The sequence below is a fragment of the Strigops habroptila genome, chromosome 2 (assembly GCF_004027225.2).
Source record: "Strigops habroptila isolate Jane chromosome 2, bStrHab1.2.pri, whole genome shotgun sequence".
NCBI classification, from domain to species: domain Eukaryota; kingdom Metazoa; phylum Chordata; class Aves; order Psittaciformes; family Psittacidae; genus Strigops; species Strigops habroptila.
Genome location: NC_044278.2, coordinates 1,144,383 through 1,160,125, shown reverse-complemented (window position 1 = coordinate 1,160,125; position 15,743 = coordinate 1,144,383). Strand labels below are relative to the sequence as shown.

The following is a 15,743-nucleotide window of genomic DNA, read 5'->3' as shown; positions in this document are numbered from 1 at the left end:
GTCACTGGCGACTTGTATGTGTATGCTTATGTGCTTTTCTTCATAAGATCAAGATAATATTAAGCCCCTGCTCCTCTGCAGGTTTTTTTGATGGAACAGGGCTAGACTTCTGAGATTTGTGGAGTACGGATGAAGTCCATAGGGGCTGATGCACCTTCAGCTGAAATAATTTACAGAATTCCTTTAGCCTTTGAACAGGAGGAACACATTATCCTATTTTGGATATCTCTGACTACTGTCATGATTACAAAGAAAGAATGTCTGCTGATTCTGGTGGAAATGATGGACTAAAAGAGGCAAAAGTCATTGTACCATTAAAATAAGAAAGAATAATTGAAGGGGCTGAATGCACAATATAAATATGATCACACTTCAAAAATGAGATCTGGCCTTATACTTTACATTATACTCAACATAAATGTCCGAATATTTAAATGTATACACCTGAAATAACCCTTTGGTTTTAAAACTTGTATTTTGAGGCAGGAAACACTAAATAAAGGGAGGTAAAAATCATACATCCCTATTTAGCACTTCACAGGTCCAACCATAATTAATGCCCTTCATAAACATTTAATGAAAAATGAATTTATGTCACTTAGCCAAATTTATTGGTGTTTGCACTTTCAATCTTTCTAAATTTTTTGGTTTCCATATTGCTGAAAGGCACAAAAATTTCTAAAATTTATTCAATCTGTTAGAAAAGAAATGCACACAGAACATTAAGTAGTTCCTCAAATGTTGCTGAGCAGTAAAATACTATGATAAAGTGGCATCTTGCTGTGTCTCTATTACTTCTTCAGCACTAAAATTAATTTATGATCAGTCATCAATTCATTTACATGTCATTTTATGCTAAATCTATCGTTGCTGATGAATGCATATCCCTAGATCCATTAAGCTAGAGTAAAGTCTGTGCTTTATAATATGACCCTGCTAATTGTTGCATTACCATTTTTATGAGATACAAAAAGTAGCAGTTTCCTATTTTCTGAGCACATATTTAATCCATGAAACACATTCTTCCTATTAAATGCAATCTGTCTGACTGCTTATAAAACAGAATTTTTTGCAATAGGTATCCCTAAGCAAATCAATATAAATATTGAACTCTGCAATGGTAAAATACGGCTCATGAAAATGATTTTGTATAATTTTCAAGAATTATTCCATTTGTACTCAGACACAATGAATGAACAACTTTTACCATACAGACAGTGATCAGTGATTCTTTTAATCAAGACCAAAACATGTCAAATACGGGATTTTCCTCCTTGCTGAGTTATACAGCCTATGGAGGTCTTTATAATTTCAGATCTATATAATTCTATTGAAAAATTGTTATCCATTTGCAGTGCTACTGTTTACAAGACTATTTCTCTGCTTATATCAGTTTGTATCAGTTAGGTAGAAAAGGGCTTGTTCTAATTTCCATGCCAGCTAGTGGGTGACTCTCTCCCCTCAGTCAAAAGGAAGGACTGAAGATAAAGCAGCTCTCTCTACCATCTTCACTGGTGGTGCTGGGGGAGGAGAAGATAAAGGAAAGGGCAAAGAAAACCCCCACACCATAATACTCTGATCTGACAAAACCCAGTGTTTTTCAAAGTGATTTCAGTGAGAAGCAAACTGATTTCTTATACAGTCATCATATGCAATTAATTAAGTGTATTAAATATAACAGAATCTTCGTGACCATTCATGCCATAACTCTGCACTGCAATTCATTATAAAGGCAAACATTAAACATTAGCAAAAGAAAAAAACCCACACACTTCAGTGTGTCTCCAAAAGCAAAAATAACCCTAAATAATTGTGAATTGAAAGTCAAGCGGTCAAGTGAGCAGATGCTTTACAGCTGCTTTTCAGTTTGTTTTTTTTTTTAAATCAGAATCAGTAAGTCAGTATCTTAACAAACTATGCTGGGAATGAAGCAAAACTTTGGCTTCAATTTCATATTCCATCCCACAAACATTCAATTCTAAACCTCTCTCGTTGAGTTTCCTTTGCAATATCTGGAAAATGTTAAGATATAGTTACTGTGCACTCCTCCTTTCTTTTCACTTTATTATACATGTCAACATTATGTCTCTGCCACCTGCAAAGAGAAAAGCTTAACTGCACAGATTAAATTGTCTGAATTTTCAGTTAGCTGTAACTAAAAATCAAGGGCCTGGAAGATAACCTGACTTTCAAACGGTTTAAATGAGCAACACTCCATTTTCAGAGGAATTTAACAGTTCGAGCTTGGCTCACCCAGCACCAGTGCTTCCCCTCAGAGAATCCCACATTTGGCATTCGATGAAAACCTCAGTCTCAGTTCAGCCATAACGAACAAAACACCATTTCACTCCAAGAGTGGGTATCTTCAAGTCATTGCTGAGGCATGCTAACAGTACAGGATGAGGAAGCTCACCCTGTTGACCATACAGCATCTCTATTTGAAGGAAGTCTGGACTAAAGAATGTCAATTTAGAGTCCTCACAAACATGGAACTCACAAGGTGTGCTTGAAAATGAACATTAATATTGCTTCATCTAGGTCAGCTGTTGCCATTTGCCTCCATTATTTAATATAATGTTTAAGGTAGTGAAAACATTGTATATCAATTCCTAGGAAAATGCTGCGTAAGTCACCAAAAGCCCTGTGAAAAGAAGTACCTTATATATTCTCAGTGCAAGAAAGAACAAGTTAGTTGTTTTACAGTATTCTAAAAGCAATCAAATTAAAGAATGAGAAGCAGCTTAGAAACAATGAATGTAATACTTTATATACCCTCCTTAACACCAGTAAATGCAGCCTGGAAGAGGTAACAGAAGAGGAAACACAAAAATTAAAATTCTCTTTTGGAACAATACACCCAAGTATAATCCACCCCTTTTAGAAAAAAAAAATCCCAAAACAAGCCTTCAGAAAATTGAGGTTTTACCCATATAGAAATGGAGGAAACCAGAAATAGTTTTGTTATTGAGAGAGTTTGCTATTTTACAGATCATTTAGACGAACTCTTCGGATGTATTTTCATAAGGATATAGTTCTGTAATTGTTTTAAGTCAATCTAAGTGTTGGCTTTATGCTTTAAGGGTGGCCTATCATTTTGCTTCCCTTCCAGCTGCACATTCCCTTCCTGCAGTGCCAGCAAACATCTTGCCATGCAGTGTGAACCAGATCAAGGAACAGACCCAGATAGTAATTAAACAAGCAAAAGCAAAAGAAAACCCTTAATTTTCAGCTGGATGAGGTCACATCAAGATAGTGGTGGTGATGAGTGGGAATGCATTTAGACCACCTTAAATACACTCCTAATCTACATTAGCAGCTTCTGCCCAATTTCTTAAAAAATACACCAGGAAGTTTTTAATACTCCAATAATTAAATAAGATTTATAACTATTATAACAAGCTTGAATGTTATACATAAAAGGATAAATTGTAATAAGCACAGAAGTCTACAAATTGGAATGGAAATGCAGCCATTTCTTACTTTGCACAAGCTAGGGTGGTCCAAAATATTAGGTGAGGATGCAAATGTGAAAAACATTAATTTTCTGATTTGCAGATATATCAACATTGGCATATTAATACATACCAAATGGAAAATACATAGCAACCTGATTTTTTTTTTTTTTTTATTGCTGTATTACAAGTGCAAACCCCTTACTGCATTCCTAATGGGAAGGCTTCTAAACCAGCAGTGAGATATGCAAAAATATGCAGAATTATAGCCCGAAGGAGATTACCCTAGAAATTCAAGTGAAGTGACTTAACATACTCATGCACTAATAAGTTAACCTTCTCAATTCAGGGATTTAAACTTTAACTCTATGGCCTTCAGTTGAATCTGGATTTCAAATTGCAGCAGCAGAGATACAATACTTAAATCTTAATTAGATTGGCAAGCAGTCTGGCCCTAGGGTGAAAGAAAACCTGGGAAGTGGGATTAAGCTACACGCTATTTAATTCAACAAGGGAAAAGGAAGAAAATTCTAGGTATTGATGCTCCATCACTGTCATCTTCCTGCAGTGTTTTCAGAAAAGCAATGTTTAAGCTAGGGTGCAAAATCCTTGGAATTTCAAAGGTCCAGAATTTCATCCAGAAAGGGATGAAACTCAGTGGCGCTATGGTAGTAAGTTGTACTGAGCAAGCGTCCCTTAATGTACAACTAACAATCAGCGTTCTTCTGCTGAGATCAAAGACTGAAGAAGAACCCACTAGCTTTTATGGGCTACGAACACTATGTATATTTGGGTCTCCACTACAGCTGTACATTATGGATATGGTATATAGAGACCCAAGTTCAACCTAAAGGGAAATACACCAATGCTTAGAAAAAGTACATTATTTCCATATAAAATCTTTAGGTTTCAAAAAACGTCTTTTGCTGCCTACGTTTCACCAACAGCAACTCTATTCATTCAGGTTCTGTGCATTAGTTTAGCATGCCTTTCTTGGTCCCCTTTGATGATCCCTGTTGTAACTTTCCAAGGCATGCAAAGGGTGACAAGAAGTGAAGGAAGGAATGTCAGGATAATTAAATATATTCATTGACAGAGAACAACTACTAAATTCAGCAATACAAAGTAGGCTCAAAATACACATTTTCCTACACAAATGTTGTATTTACTCTACAAATAAATGTTGTGCTGATCTAACTACACTTATTCTGAAGTCTTTTAACTTCCCTGTGCTCATCTGTGAAAGCATTTACCCAGCAAAATATCTAAAAGTGCTTTAAGATAACATTTTTATGCTGCTCCTGATCTATGAAATATATATTCCTAAGCTGAGGTCTTCCCCCTCCTTTTTATGTAGCTGGCTTGCTTCTCCAGTAGAGCGAACTTTTCATGAAAGCTAGGATATAATTGAGTTTTCTTTCAAGTTTTTAAAGCTTTTTAAAATTCATGAATTTTCTTATCATTTTGCAGCAAAGCAAAGTATTTTCAAATCCTTAACTTTAGTGTTTAATATTAGCACATTTCAAATGTTACAGAAATAGAGTGGAATAAATTTTCACTTAGAAAGTGTTTGACTAAAGACTTTACTGTAAGGAACAAGCTGGTGTCACTGTTAACTGTGTTTGATTACCTGTCACAGAGCTGTCTAGATTGTCCATACTGGAGCCTGGAGTATGCTCTAGACCTCTTAGCGGCCTACTGATTTCTACAGTTTCTTCTTCAATATCATCCTCCTCATCGTCATCATCCGGAACATCTGTTTCCAAATCTGAAATAAGGTTTCCAGATACATATCCTAGGGGTGGAACTGGAGCCTGAGGAGGTTGTGTATTGCTTTGGATGTGCCTACACAAACAAACAGGAAAACGTCATCAGAAAAGATGAGATTTTCTACCCCATGGTCAACAGAAATAAGCCTTTCACTAAGTCCTGAAGTACATCTACAACACATGCTTATTAGGTCAAACTCAAGAAAAGTCAGTTCAGTTATTCACCACAGCTTCTTATACCAGTGTACCTGCATGCTTTCCAGTCTTAAATATACTTGTCCTTCAGTAGGATGAGGAAGGTCAAAATTGTCCTTTTACAGATGACAAATGATGTATGTGGAGGCTACATAAATCAGGTGGGAAGTCTATGGAAAAGCACAATTCTGAATCCCAACCTAGCATGTAAGTGTCTCACCCAATATTCCACCTTGCAAAATCACACGTTGAGCTAAAATTAAATTTCACTACTTCTGCTTAAACAGACTCAGTTCCCTTAAGTAGAAGTCACCCTAAAGAGAAGGAAATGACCAATAGAAAAGGAAAAAATGTCAAATTCAGTGAACCCATTATCAGTGAGGCCTTTTTTGGTTTTGCTTTATTCCAAGTAATTTACTTGATTTAATTGCAGCAGTATTAGGGCATGCATGTGTGAAATTACTGCATGCAGCAATCACAATTAAAAAAATAAAACAAAGATAAAAAACAACCACAGGATAGTTAAATGGCCAAAGGCAAGCATGAGATGGGACTTGGAGCTTAATTTGCATGGTCTGTGAGAGGCTAGAAAGGAAAAGAATCATCAGTTTCCAATGTAGCATTCTCCACAGCACTACAGGTACACAGCAAGCTGTGCCAGGGGACCCAGGCGTGACTGGCCTTGGCGAAAGAGCATGTGCCATGCTTGAAATTGCTCACTTAGGCATTTGGGAATCCTTGGGTGGCTGTACATGAGGTGGAGTGACCTGACTCGAATCAGCAGCGCTCTGGATGGGATCCAAGATTCTGCTGGTCTCTTGCTTGGACATCAGCATAACAGAAAAAATTACAACTGTCACCTGTTTATATTCCTAGCTCTAACACATTTTTGATGAAAACTGTGCAGTATTATTGCCTGCACTTGATGAGTGCAGTCATTTTCTTTATTCAAACTGTAGTTTTTTTCCATAACATAAATCTATTGGATCTGAGAATGTCACGGTAAATGTTATGTACCACTGGAATCTCTCTCTACCTTGGTGTAGGTTTTAACTTATTGCTCATTCTGAAGCTTACTTGCAGAGCAAATGCTTCCCTTTTGATATACAACCCCCTCCTGATTAGCAGTTCTTGAATACTTTTCTGCCTGGACACCAGGTTCTTAGCCATGCAGTGTTCAAAACACTAAGCTAAAGGGCACTACCATCTAACTAACCCTCAATAAACAGTGTGATTAGCTCCCAATCAAGCAAAATACTTAAGTACATGCTTAGTGTTAAGCATGTGATAGAACAATTGAAGTCAATTTCTCATGTACTTGTAGTTAAGCATTTACTTAAGTGATTTGCTGGATCAAGGCCATAATGATTATGTACTTTTCCAGTAATCTCCAATGTGCTCTTTCTTAAATTTCTAGTTGGCCAGTCTCTATATTTCTCTTCTGTTACTCCTTCAGTAAGCTATCTGACAGTAAGAAAGACATCTTCTTGTTCTGTTTCCCTCCCACTACAGTGGACAGGTTAACTGTGAAAAGAACTCTTCCTTCCCGCTTAAGACAATGGAGGACTTTCCACTGAATCTGAACAGCATGATACGTGTCCAGCCAAACAATATCCAAGCATTAAACAATTCCATGTCATAACTACTACAAAAATCACTTGTATTTGCAAGCCTCAATATTCATCCCAATATCTGCTATAAGGTCCTAGTATGAAAGAAAGGTTGTCTCTTGGATATTTTTTTCAGCATTTCAAGCTCAATTACTGCGACCTTACACAAAAGCAATGTTAAAAACTGTATATTCCTCAGCACATTGTGAAAGTTTCCAAACAACTTTTGTTTCTCCAAAAAGGGAGCAAGACCTATCCTGTCAGCTGGAAGAGGCTTTGTTTCAGAGTTTTACTGTTATTCACTCCCAGACTGGCACCCACAGTTTGTAGGGCAACAAACAAAAAAAGTTTGAAAGGGTAACAGCTGCAAAATACAGCAGCGATGACTGCGTAGATAGGGTATGCATCTGTGTGCTGGCTCAGACGTCAGCTACCTTTAATAGGCCAGGTCTAGCTGCTGCCTGGGATTTGGGTCTGTCCCACAGGCAGGCCGGAGTCCGTGCTTGGCAGCATGGCACTGCAGCAGGACCAAAGTACCCTGTTGATTGAGTCCAGATTGCAGACAAGCCTTGAGGCTTCGATGGAGTCCAGGGAAAACAGCTGGCTTTGATTTGGCACTGCCTGCCTACCTGCCTGATCTATTTATGGTAGCTCAAGCTGAATAACTTTGTGGCTTTATTTACCAGCAAAGAAAGGCTGCTCCTCTGCTGGCAGCATGCCATTCGGTAACTAGCTCTGCTCCTCTCCTCTGAGATTCACAGGCTTTGTCTGGGTAGAAAAGTTGTAAAAGGACAACTGCTGCTCAGGGAACACGCAGAAAGCAACTGACCTTCACTGTATCCCCAGCCTGGTGCAGATGACAAGTTCTTTTTCAGTCCCTGAAGAGATTGCTTCTGTTTGTTTTGCAGGGGAAATGTTAGTGTGGTATTTGCTTGTTCTTCCTTTAAATAGGCATAAAGCACCCTAAAACACTAGATCCATTTCGTAAATACTAACAACTTCCTTCCTGCTATTTCTCGGTTTTTCCCTATGAATCAGAAATATTCATGGCATTTCAAACTACAGTCAGAGATGCAAATGCTTCATTCCCCTGTGTCACAAGGTAAAAAGTTGCTACATTGCTATTTTCAGCGCTAGCATTATTTTTAATCAGGAATTTAGAACCTCAATGTTTTTTTAAAAACCTAGGAAATTCATACATTTTGCTAGCCTGAAAAGAGACTACTCTCAGCTGCATAAAGGTTTTCAGTAGGTTGATGTTAACTATTTAGTTGAACATATGTTAAAACCAGAGGAGTATTATTTTTATGAGCTTTTAGCCAAGATTTAACATATTACCAAGCATTATTGTTTAAAAAGCACTAACTAATGTTTAAGGTCTTCACACTGTAGATAGTTTTGCTACTACTTCTTCCATTTTACTACTTTGGAAACATTACTGAAATGTTGTTGAACACAGTCGACATTTATGCCATCCAGGAATAAATTATTATTATGCTTATTCATTTCCCAAGGTTCCCCCTTCAAACATTTACCATGTCTGCTTTGCTATATCAAACTGGTAAGCCCTAGTTAATTCATCAAGGTGGGCTTGAAGCATTGGCTGCATCTCCTCTCGTGGAGAAGGCGTGAGGGTTGCAGTTGACTGTTGCCCAAAGGAGATGGCAGGTGATGAAGCTACTCCTCGCACAGGAGGTGTGGGGACACGATCATCATCTTCTTCAAGCTCATCCTCCATGCCCTGATGTAGGTAGGTCTGAACTGGCAAAGGCGGACACCAACCATCACTGTCATATCTAAAATGAAAAAACAAGTAAGTATAGTATATATCGAATCTCATCTCTGCCATGCAGTAGAGGGTATACAGGATTTCTGCTGCAGTCTGAATCCTCGCATGCAGTGTGAGCTTTAACATTTATTGAAAATAGGGTCATAATTGCTTAAATTCTCTTTACTGAGTCTGTTTAATTTTTCCCACAACAGCTAAGCAACTTGAACAAGATGTGCAACAAAAAAATTACTGATCCATTATAACATTTGCTAATGGTGATTAGATAATGCTACACCACAATCAACAACAAAAATGAACTAACTCACTTCCTGGATCATTAACCTAAGAGAACGCATGAAAATTGACCTAAACATGAAAATAGCAGCGTTCTTAAAAGGCCGAGCGAGCTTTATGTAGGTGCACTTATGAACATCCTTACTCCTATCCTCCCCTTTATTTGTCTATAAATTTACTAGTTGTTTTTATTTTGTAGCTTAAATAAAAAGCTGCACTTTCCACATAAATTCTGGTCTTTCCACACTGCATATAGATATGTACTATGATGTGTAATACATTCATGTTGCAGCAGCACTGACCCTAAGCATATGCTATGTCACAGCACCAGCTGATACAACACGTTAGCACACATGTTGACAGCTCTGCCAGCACCCCACCTGCTAACCAATCTTTACAGGGACTTACCTAGGCAGTGCTAAATTTATGAACACTTTCAATATGCCTGCCCAAAGTGAATAAAAATATAAAAACTACCAATATTCTTTAATACCAAGTTCTCTCTTCACACATAAGAGTTGTTCTGATAGGTTTTTGTGGTTCTTATCTCAATACCAAAAATGTAAGAGGTGATGCTACATCTGATCAGGGCTAGAAACAGAAGCTTTATATTCTATTACCACTTCTTATGCAAGATTTGCCAGCAATTCAACCCTCTTCTGTCTTTGTACTCACCACAGAACATTTCAAGTCAGTGCTGTACTACAATATCATCCCAGGACCCTGTCCCTTAGAGACACCAGTGCCATAGTGACTGTGGTTGCTCCCTGTGCGTTATCTCCCCAGAGTAATGCCCTAATCTGAACACAGCTTCAGTTGTATACAGCTCTGCTGACGATCACACCACTAAGATCTCAACACTATTCTTCCCATCTTTCAAATATCCAGTCTGCAGTCCCCTGAGCATCTGCACACATTTCTTAACTCCCAGTGTATTCCAAAATACCTCAAGATAGACAGCTCTTTTCAAAAGGCAAACAGACAAGCAAAAGCTCTCACAGTTCTTTCACTGTCAAACCATCTTGCCCTCCAAAAGCCATTCCCCAAGCATCATCTAAGTCACTTTATATTCTTTCCACCTTCAAGGACTGCTGACAAGGTACACTCCTTTTTTCTGCAGTGCACGCAAGCAATGCATTGCATTATACAGGTAATTTCCCAAACCAGTTCAAAAACACTCCTTTAATGCTTCTGATTTGGAAGGATGGAATTACCAGTTTCTGAGAGAAAAACGAATCACTGCCAATTTTATTAGGTGTGAAGCTGGGTTACAAAAGGCTGGGAACACTGAGACAGAGAAGCTTTGAAACCCATATTATGAGCAGAACATTGACTTTAAGCAAAACCCAAAGATTTCTAAAATTAACTAAACTACTTTTTCCTTATTCAGAGGTCTGTAGTCTGTATTTAAAAGTCCAGATTCAGAATAGCTAAAACAACCTGACTTAATCATCCAAAAGTCTGTAGAAGATATCTTGTAATTATGGCTCATATCACTTTATATCTAGATATAACCATATATAGATACACAAACATACATATATGTACAGAGGTACAAATAAATACTGCATCTTAACACTTGGCATTTAGGAGCTTTTGAGTGATTGATGGTTATGATTTTCATAACACAGAGATTTAAGAAAATGTTCTATGGTACATATCCGATTCCTTAGGAGACGATTGAGCTATGAGTAACTCTAATTTGTCTTACCTTGCAATATTAACTCATGACATTGCCAGCCAAGGTTGAAGGGACCATCCTAACTCATGCTGCTAAAAATGTACAGTGCAACAGTTCTGTCACTTACTTTTACTCTCTCAACCTCATGCTTTGGTATAATGGTTTCTTCTTTAAAAGGGACAGGGCAGAAAGATACTCCCCAGTGACTTTTTAGTAATGCATAAAAGAACTTTGGATGTGCTCACCTTTTGACCCTACTTGCTTCAAATCCCCAAATGTTCAGCTTGATAGTAAAAGGATTTCTTAGGAAAAAGATTTCTTAGTAAAAAGATTCTGCACAAGTACCGTACCTTTACCTAGATTTTATTCGAAATGTTAAAGAGCCTAAGCCTGAAGTTCAGGACATTGAGATTCAAGATTTCAGGTACAAGAAGCTTTGTCTTTATAATGTAAGATGTCTGAAAAGCCACCAGTTCTAACCTACATTTTACAAAATAAAAAAAGATAAGCAGTATCTTCAAGAAAAAGCTAGCAGTAACTACACCTCATATAAATGATACAGTTATTGAAACTTCTGGAATCAGCATAGTGAATATTGGTCACACCCATGTTCTTTTTGGTTTTCTGAATATATAAACTTGGTGAAAATATAACCTTTTTCAAGTACTTCCTATTAAAATCAAAGCACCTTAACTTCACTAGGGACCTCTGATTGTAATTTCATTCTAATTAAGTCCCTAATAAGTTCTGATTAACAAACATAACTCTATGTTTCTAACAATTTTTATTCTATTCTCGACACTTTTATTCTGTAGTAATATTTAGCTATTAAAAAGCTTGGTTCGTTACATTGATAATTTTTTTTCTTAAAAATAAAAAACAGAGGTGATTGATAGATAAGGGGCACGTTCTGGAACAATTGTGTTTCATTACACAAAGAAAGCACCCCTCTCTGGGCCTTGCCAGAAAGGACTTTTTGAAGTAAAAGGTATTATCTTCTTTACTTTTTCTGGACATCCAGCAGCTAACATTCCATTTTAAGGTGTAATCAATAGAAAGAAATAAAAATAACCAACCATAACAATATGAGGACTGCCTTTACTGAAGTTGGCTCAAGCTCATACGTATGATCAGTGAAAAAATATAAATAGGTGATAATGAGTAAATAATAGGCATTTCCTTATTGTCAAGTTTATTAGATAAAACCAAGCAAAAGCACCTTTTCTGTAAAGTGAAAGGAACATCCTTCGTTGGGAGCTACTAAAGGAAAAGAGAAACTTCAAAGACTGCGATATACATAATAGAAAATTAGGGAAAATAACAAGGAACAAGCACAGAGTTTCTAGAAGACCACAAAAAAAGGGGAAGAGCTTGCCAGGAAAACAACAGTATAAACAGACTTTCTGCAGAAAAACAGACTTTTTAAACTAGGAGTTTAAGACATCCTAAAAGCTACCATATTAAATAAAATGGCTGCTTGAATTAACATGTTCACTTTTCCTTCTGTGTGTTGCAATTCATGTTAAAATGGAGGTAAATGCAAACATCAGTTCTTCTGGGGAGAAGATGGTAGAGAGAACTAAGAGTGTATTTTTTTTTTCTTCCTTGTAAGTTAGGGGAATTTTCTTTCAACTTGCTGCTGTTGGGGATTTTCTTTTACAATTTGTAAGTCAATAGGGCACTACTGTTAATTTCTAGTAAGCAAAATAAGGTGTCAAAACTGTTTAGTTTATTTGGGATACTCATGCTAATGAAACTCACTTGAATTCAAGAACACAGAAAAATAAGTTCTGTTTAGATGCCAACTTCGTTGTTTTATTGCTCTAAAAGTTCACCTTTCATATCACATTGTAAGAACTTTATTAAAGCCTTTAGTTTTTCTGACTGGAAGTTCATTTTTCAATTGTAATCCTCAATATAATTACATCTGCATGTGATTAATTCTTAAATTAAAACACATTGAACTTGTCATACATAGTATGCCTCAAAGCAAATAAAGAAAACCAAAACAGTTTACGAAATTTGCTAGCTTCTTTTTTTTTACCCAATATGTCAAAAAGACAACATAAGGAATGCAGTCTATGTTTCAGTTGATTTTAGCATGTTGAAAAACACAGAAACAAGATCAACCCTTGAATACCAAATGACCACTACTGTTGGATACATCCTCAGGAAGCATGGGCATGGCAGACTCATTGGGTTCAGCAAAGCTGGTTGCAAATTACTGTAGCTCAAGACTGATACCGTCTAACCTTCAATGCTTCTTTTTATGTTTGGTAGAATGCACAATAGAAGGTCTTGTTATAACCACTATTAATGAGATATTACAAAAAAAAAACAACCCTGAAAAGAGTAATCCAAAGATAACCATAGGAAAAACTAAGTCTGAATTGTTGGGAACCTGTAAGAATGGTGATTACCTTTATCCTTAAATAAACAGTGTTATCTTGGTGACCAACATCAATGCTTCCAGCTAAATAACAAATACTTTATGCAACAGAGGAGTCAAGCCCTGAGTCACAAGGCATTTCTTTAGAAGGTATTTTCCTTTGCCTTTTATGCTATTTCATTGTCCTGAAAGAAAATCCAAATTGTTTGCCTTCTACAGCATAATTATTTTAGTGAAAGGGCTGCACATGTGTTTTAAGTGATAAAGACAAATATTATAAGGGGAAATAAATAATCTTAAATTTATTTTGGCTTTTTGTAACAGAATACAGAACACAATGATTACATGCACTTTCTGCCTTGAGATTTAAACAACACTTACAATCAGTAAGGTTATTCATTTTCCCTTATATTTGTTTTAAAGTCTAACTCTAATACAGCCTGAATGGAGCTTCATTTTAAAAGGAATTACACTGACTTACACAGTTAGTTATTATTCATATTGAGAGCTGCAGGACTTGGTATAAATTCAGATATTAATATTTAATTCTTCTAAGTTTCATTATAAAAATAGTGATGATCAATTCATGCTTCCAGAAGAGATAACACTTGAAATATTTTTACTCACTAAAGCTATTACAATGACTTTTAAAACATATGTTTCGTCCTTAGGAAATATTGATTAATCCATTTATTTAAACAGGCAGAAATTTGTCCCTGACAGAACAATGATTCTCAAAGGTTCCAACAGAGCTGACCACAGTAAACTATTCTTCTACATACTCTGATTCTCCTCCAGAGTTTGATAACCTGGTATGTCATAATTTCACTTCATAAAAAGCATTCCATAATTGTTCTCTGTGTAGGAAATGTCTCTTTCCTCTCGTTTAGTGCTTTTTGTGTGATTTTGTGTCCTTGAGAACAAGTTTAAGCTATCAAGAAGTGTAAGGTTCCAGAAACTCAAGAGTTGTTTAAAGGCTTATAAATAGCATGCCTTCCTCAACTGTGAAATTTCTTCTAAAAGCCAATAAGAAGATCATTATTCACTGCTTCATCTTCTAAAATTAATCCAGTTGGGGGGGGGGGGGGGTGTTCTATTGGCTCTAATATTTTTAGACATCAAAGTAGTCAAAAAATACAAGGAACCAGATTATGTCATCGTTATCCGCGCCGAGTCCCACCATGTGCAAGCAGTCCCAACAGAATACAATTAAGCTACATGTGAGGTGAGATACTTCTCAGCATGAGTAAGCAGAGAAGCCCTACATGATGATGAAGCAGGGTCACTTTTACTTCCATCTTCAAGAGAAGCTATTCAAACATTCAACCTCTGTAGCCTTGAATAAGTCTATAGGACTTTAGGATAAGGCGCTTTTTCTCTTTTGTTAAACAAAACAGAATAATATTGTCACTATTGTCACTTAGGAAAATTTGAAGAAGGAAAAAAAAAAGCCTCATCTCTGCAAACCACATATTTTCCCTCAAAAGAAAAAGAAAAAAAATTACCCTGCTTCTTGCTGATCCACCCCATAGTGTTCCAGTTCTGTGCCTGGAAGTGGCTGCACGGGAGGGGGTGGGAGGGGAACACTGGCCCAGTTTGAACCATTATTTTTCTGGGGCTTAGCAGTATTTTTGTTTTTCTTCTTTTTCCCTCCTTTGCCACCTGCGAATCCAAAAAGAAAAGTAAAATGTTAGAGATATAACATGGGGAATAAAGCTAGCTATTTACATTTCTTTTAAAGAATTCTGATTCCAGATGGCATGCCCCAAAACAGGAAGAGGTATTTATATCTCAGCAGAATCAGCATCAGCGTGCTAATGCTGCTACAAGGTTATAAATAATAGTGGAATGGAAAATTATCCTGAATAATTGCTGAAGATCTTCTTTTAAAAACTCCATCCATTTGCACCACAGTAGTGCACAACCAAGGAAAGACATGTTTTGCTGTATCAGAAACATATTCACTGATTTATTCATGTCTGCTTTATGACTTCTTTTATTCACTGTTAGATTAAAATATAGTAGACCATAGGAAATTATTTCAAATGTCAGAATTTAATGTGCTTCTAACATTGTTTCACATCATCTCTTACCGTGGAAAACACAGAGGTTAAGGACACCATTTTAAAAAATTTGTCGTTAGACTCAATACCTTTCAGCCAGAATATCAAGTGTAAGTTGTCAAAACAAAGAAAAACAGGGTTTTGCTGATAGGAATTTACTAAGTTCCATTTTTAAAAAGATCAGGAAGTCATCTGCAATGTTTTAGGACTGTCTTTTTCACAGGATTCAAATATCTCGTGCCACTACGGAGAAGAAGTATTATTTCTCATGTTACAACTTTAATGGAGAAGGCTAGTAGAAATGAAGCGAGCAATGCATTTTGCTTAAGCCCTCTTCTCTTCTCTTAGCATCGTTGTACCCACTTCTCCTGTTGAGATACTTGCATTTGTGGGAAAGCGATCCTACAGAGAAAGCTCTCATCCCACTTGTTTCAGTTCTTTCATTTTGCCCTGACTCCTTTTCTTGTCAGGAATTCATTAGGAGGAAGAATGGCACAAGATTTCAAATCCCTTGACTGC

At 36.7% G+C, this 15,743-nt stretch overlaps 1 protein-coding gene across 20 annotated transcripts in view; it reads right to left on the bottom strand.

Annotated features, from left to right (window-relative positions):
• ROBO2 (roundabout guidance receptor 2) overlaps positions 1–15,743 on the bottom strand; it is a 1,090,001-nt gene that overhangs the window by 23,891 nt on the left and 1,050,367 nt on the right. For all 20 annotated transcript variants that reach the window (XM_030471548.1, XM_030471544.1, XM_030471547.1 and 17 more), the window contains 3 exons: positions 14,667–14,823; positions 8,562–8,822; positions 5,083–5,297 (listed from right to left, as the gene is read on the bottom strand). In XM_030471548.1, coding sequence (XP_030327408.1) covers positions 5,083–5,297; positions 8,562–8,822; positions 14,667–14,823 — 633 coding nt within the window. The remainder of the gene's footprint in view (positions 1–5,082; positions 5,298–8,561; positions 8,823–14,666; positions 14,824–15,743) is intronic.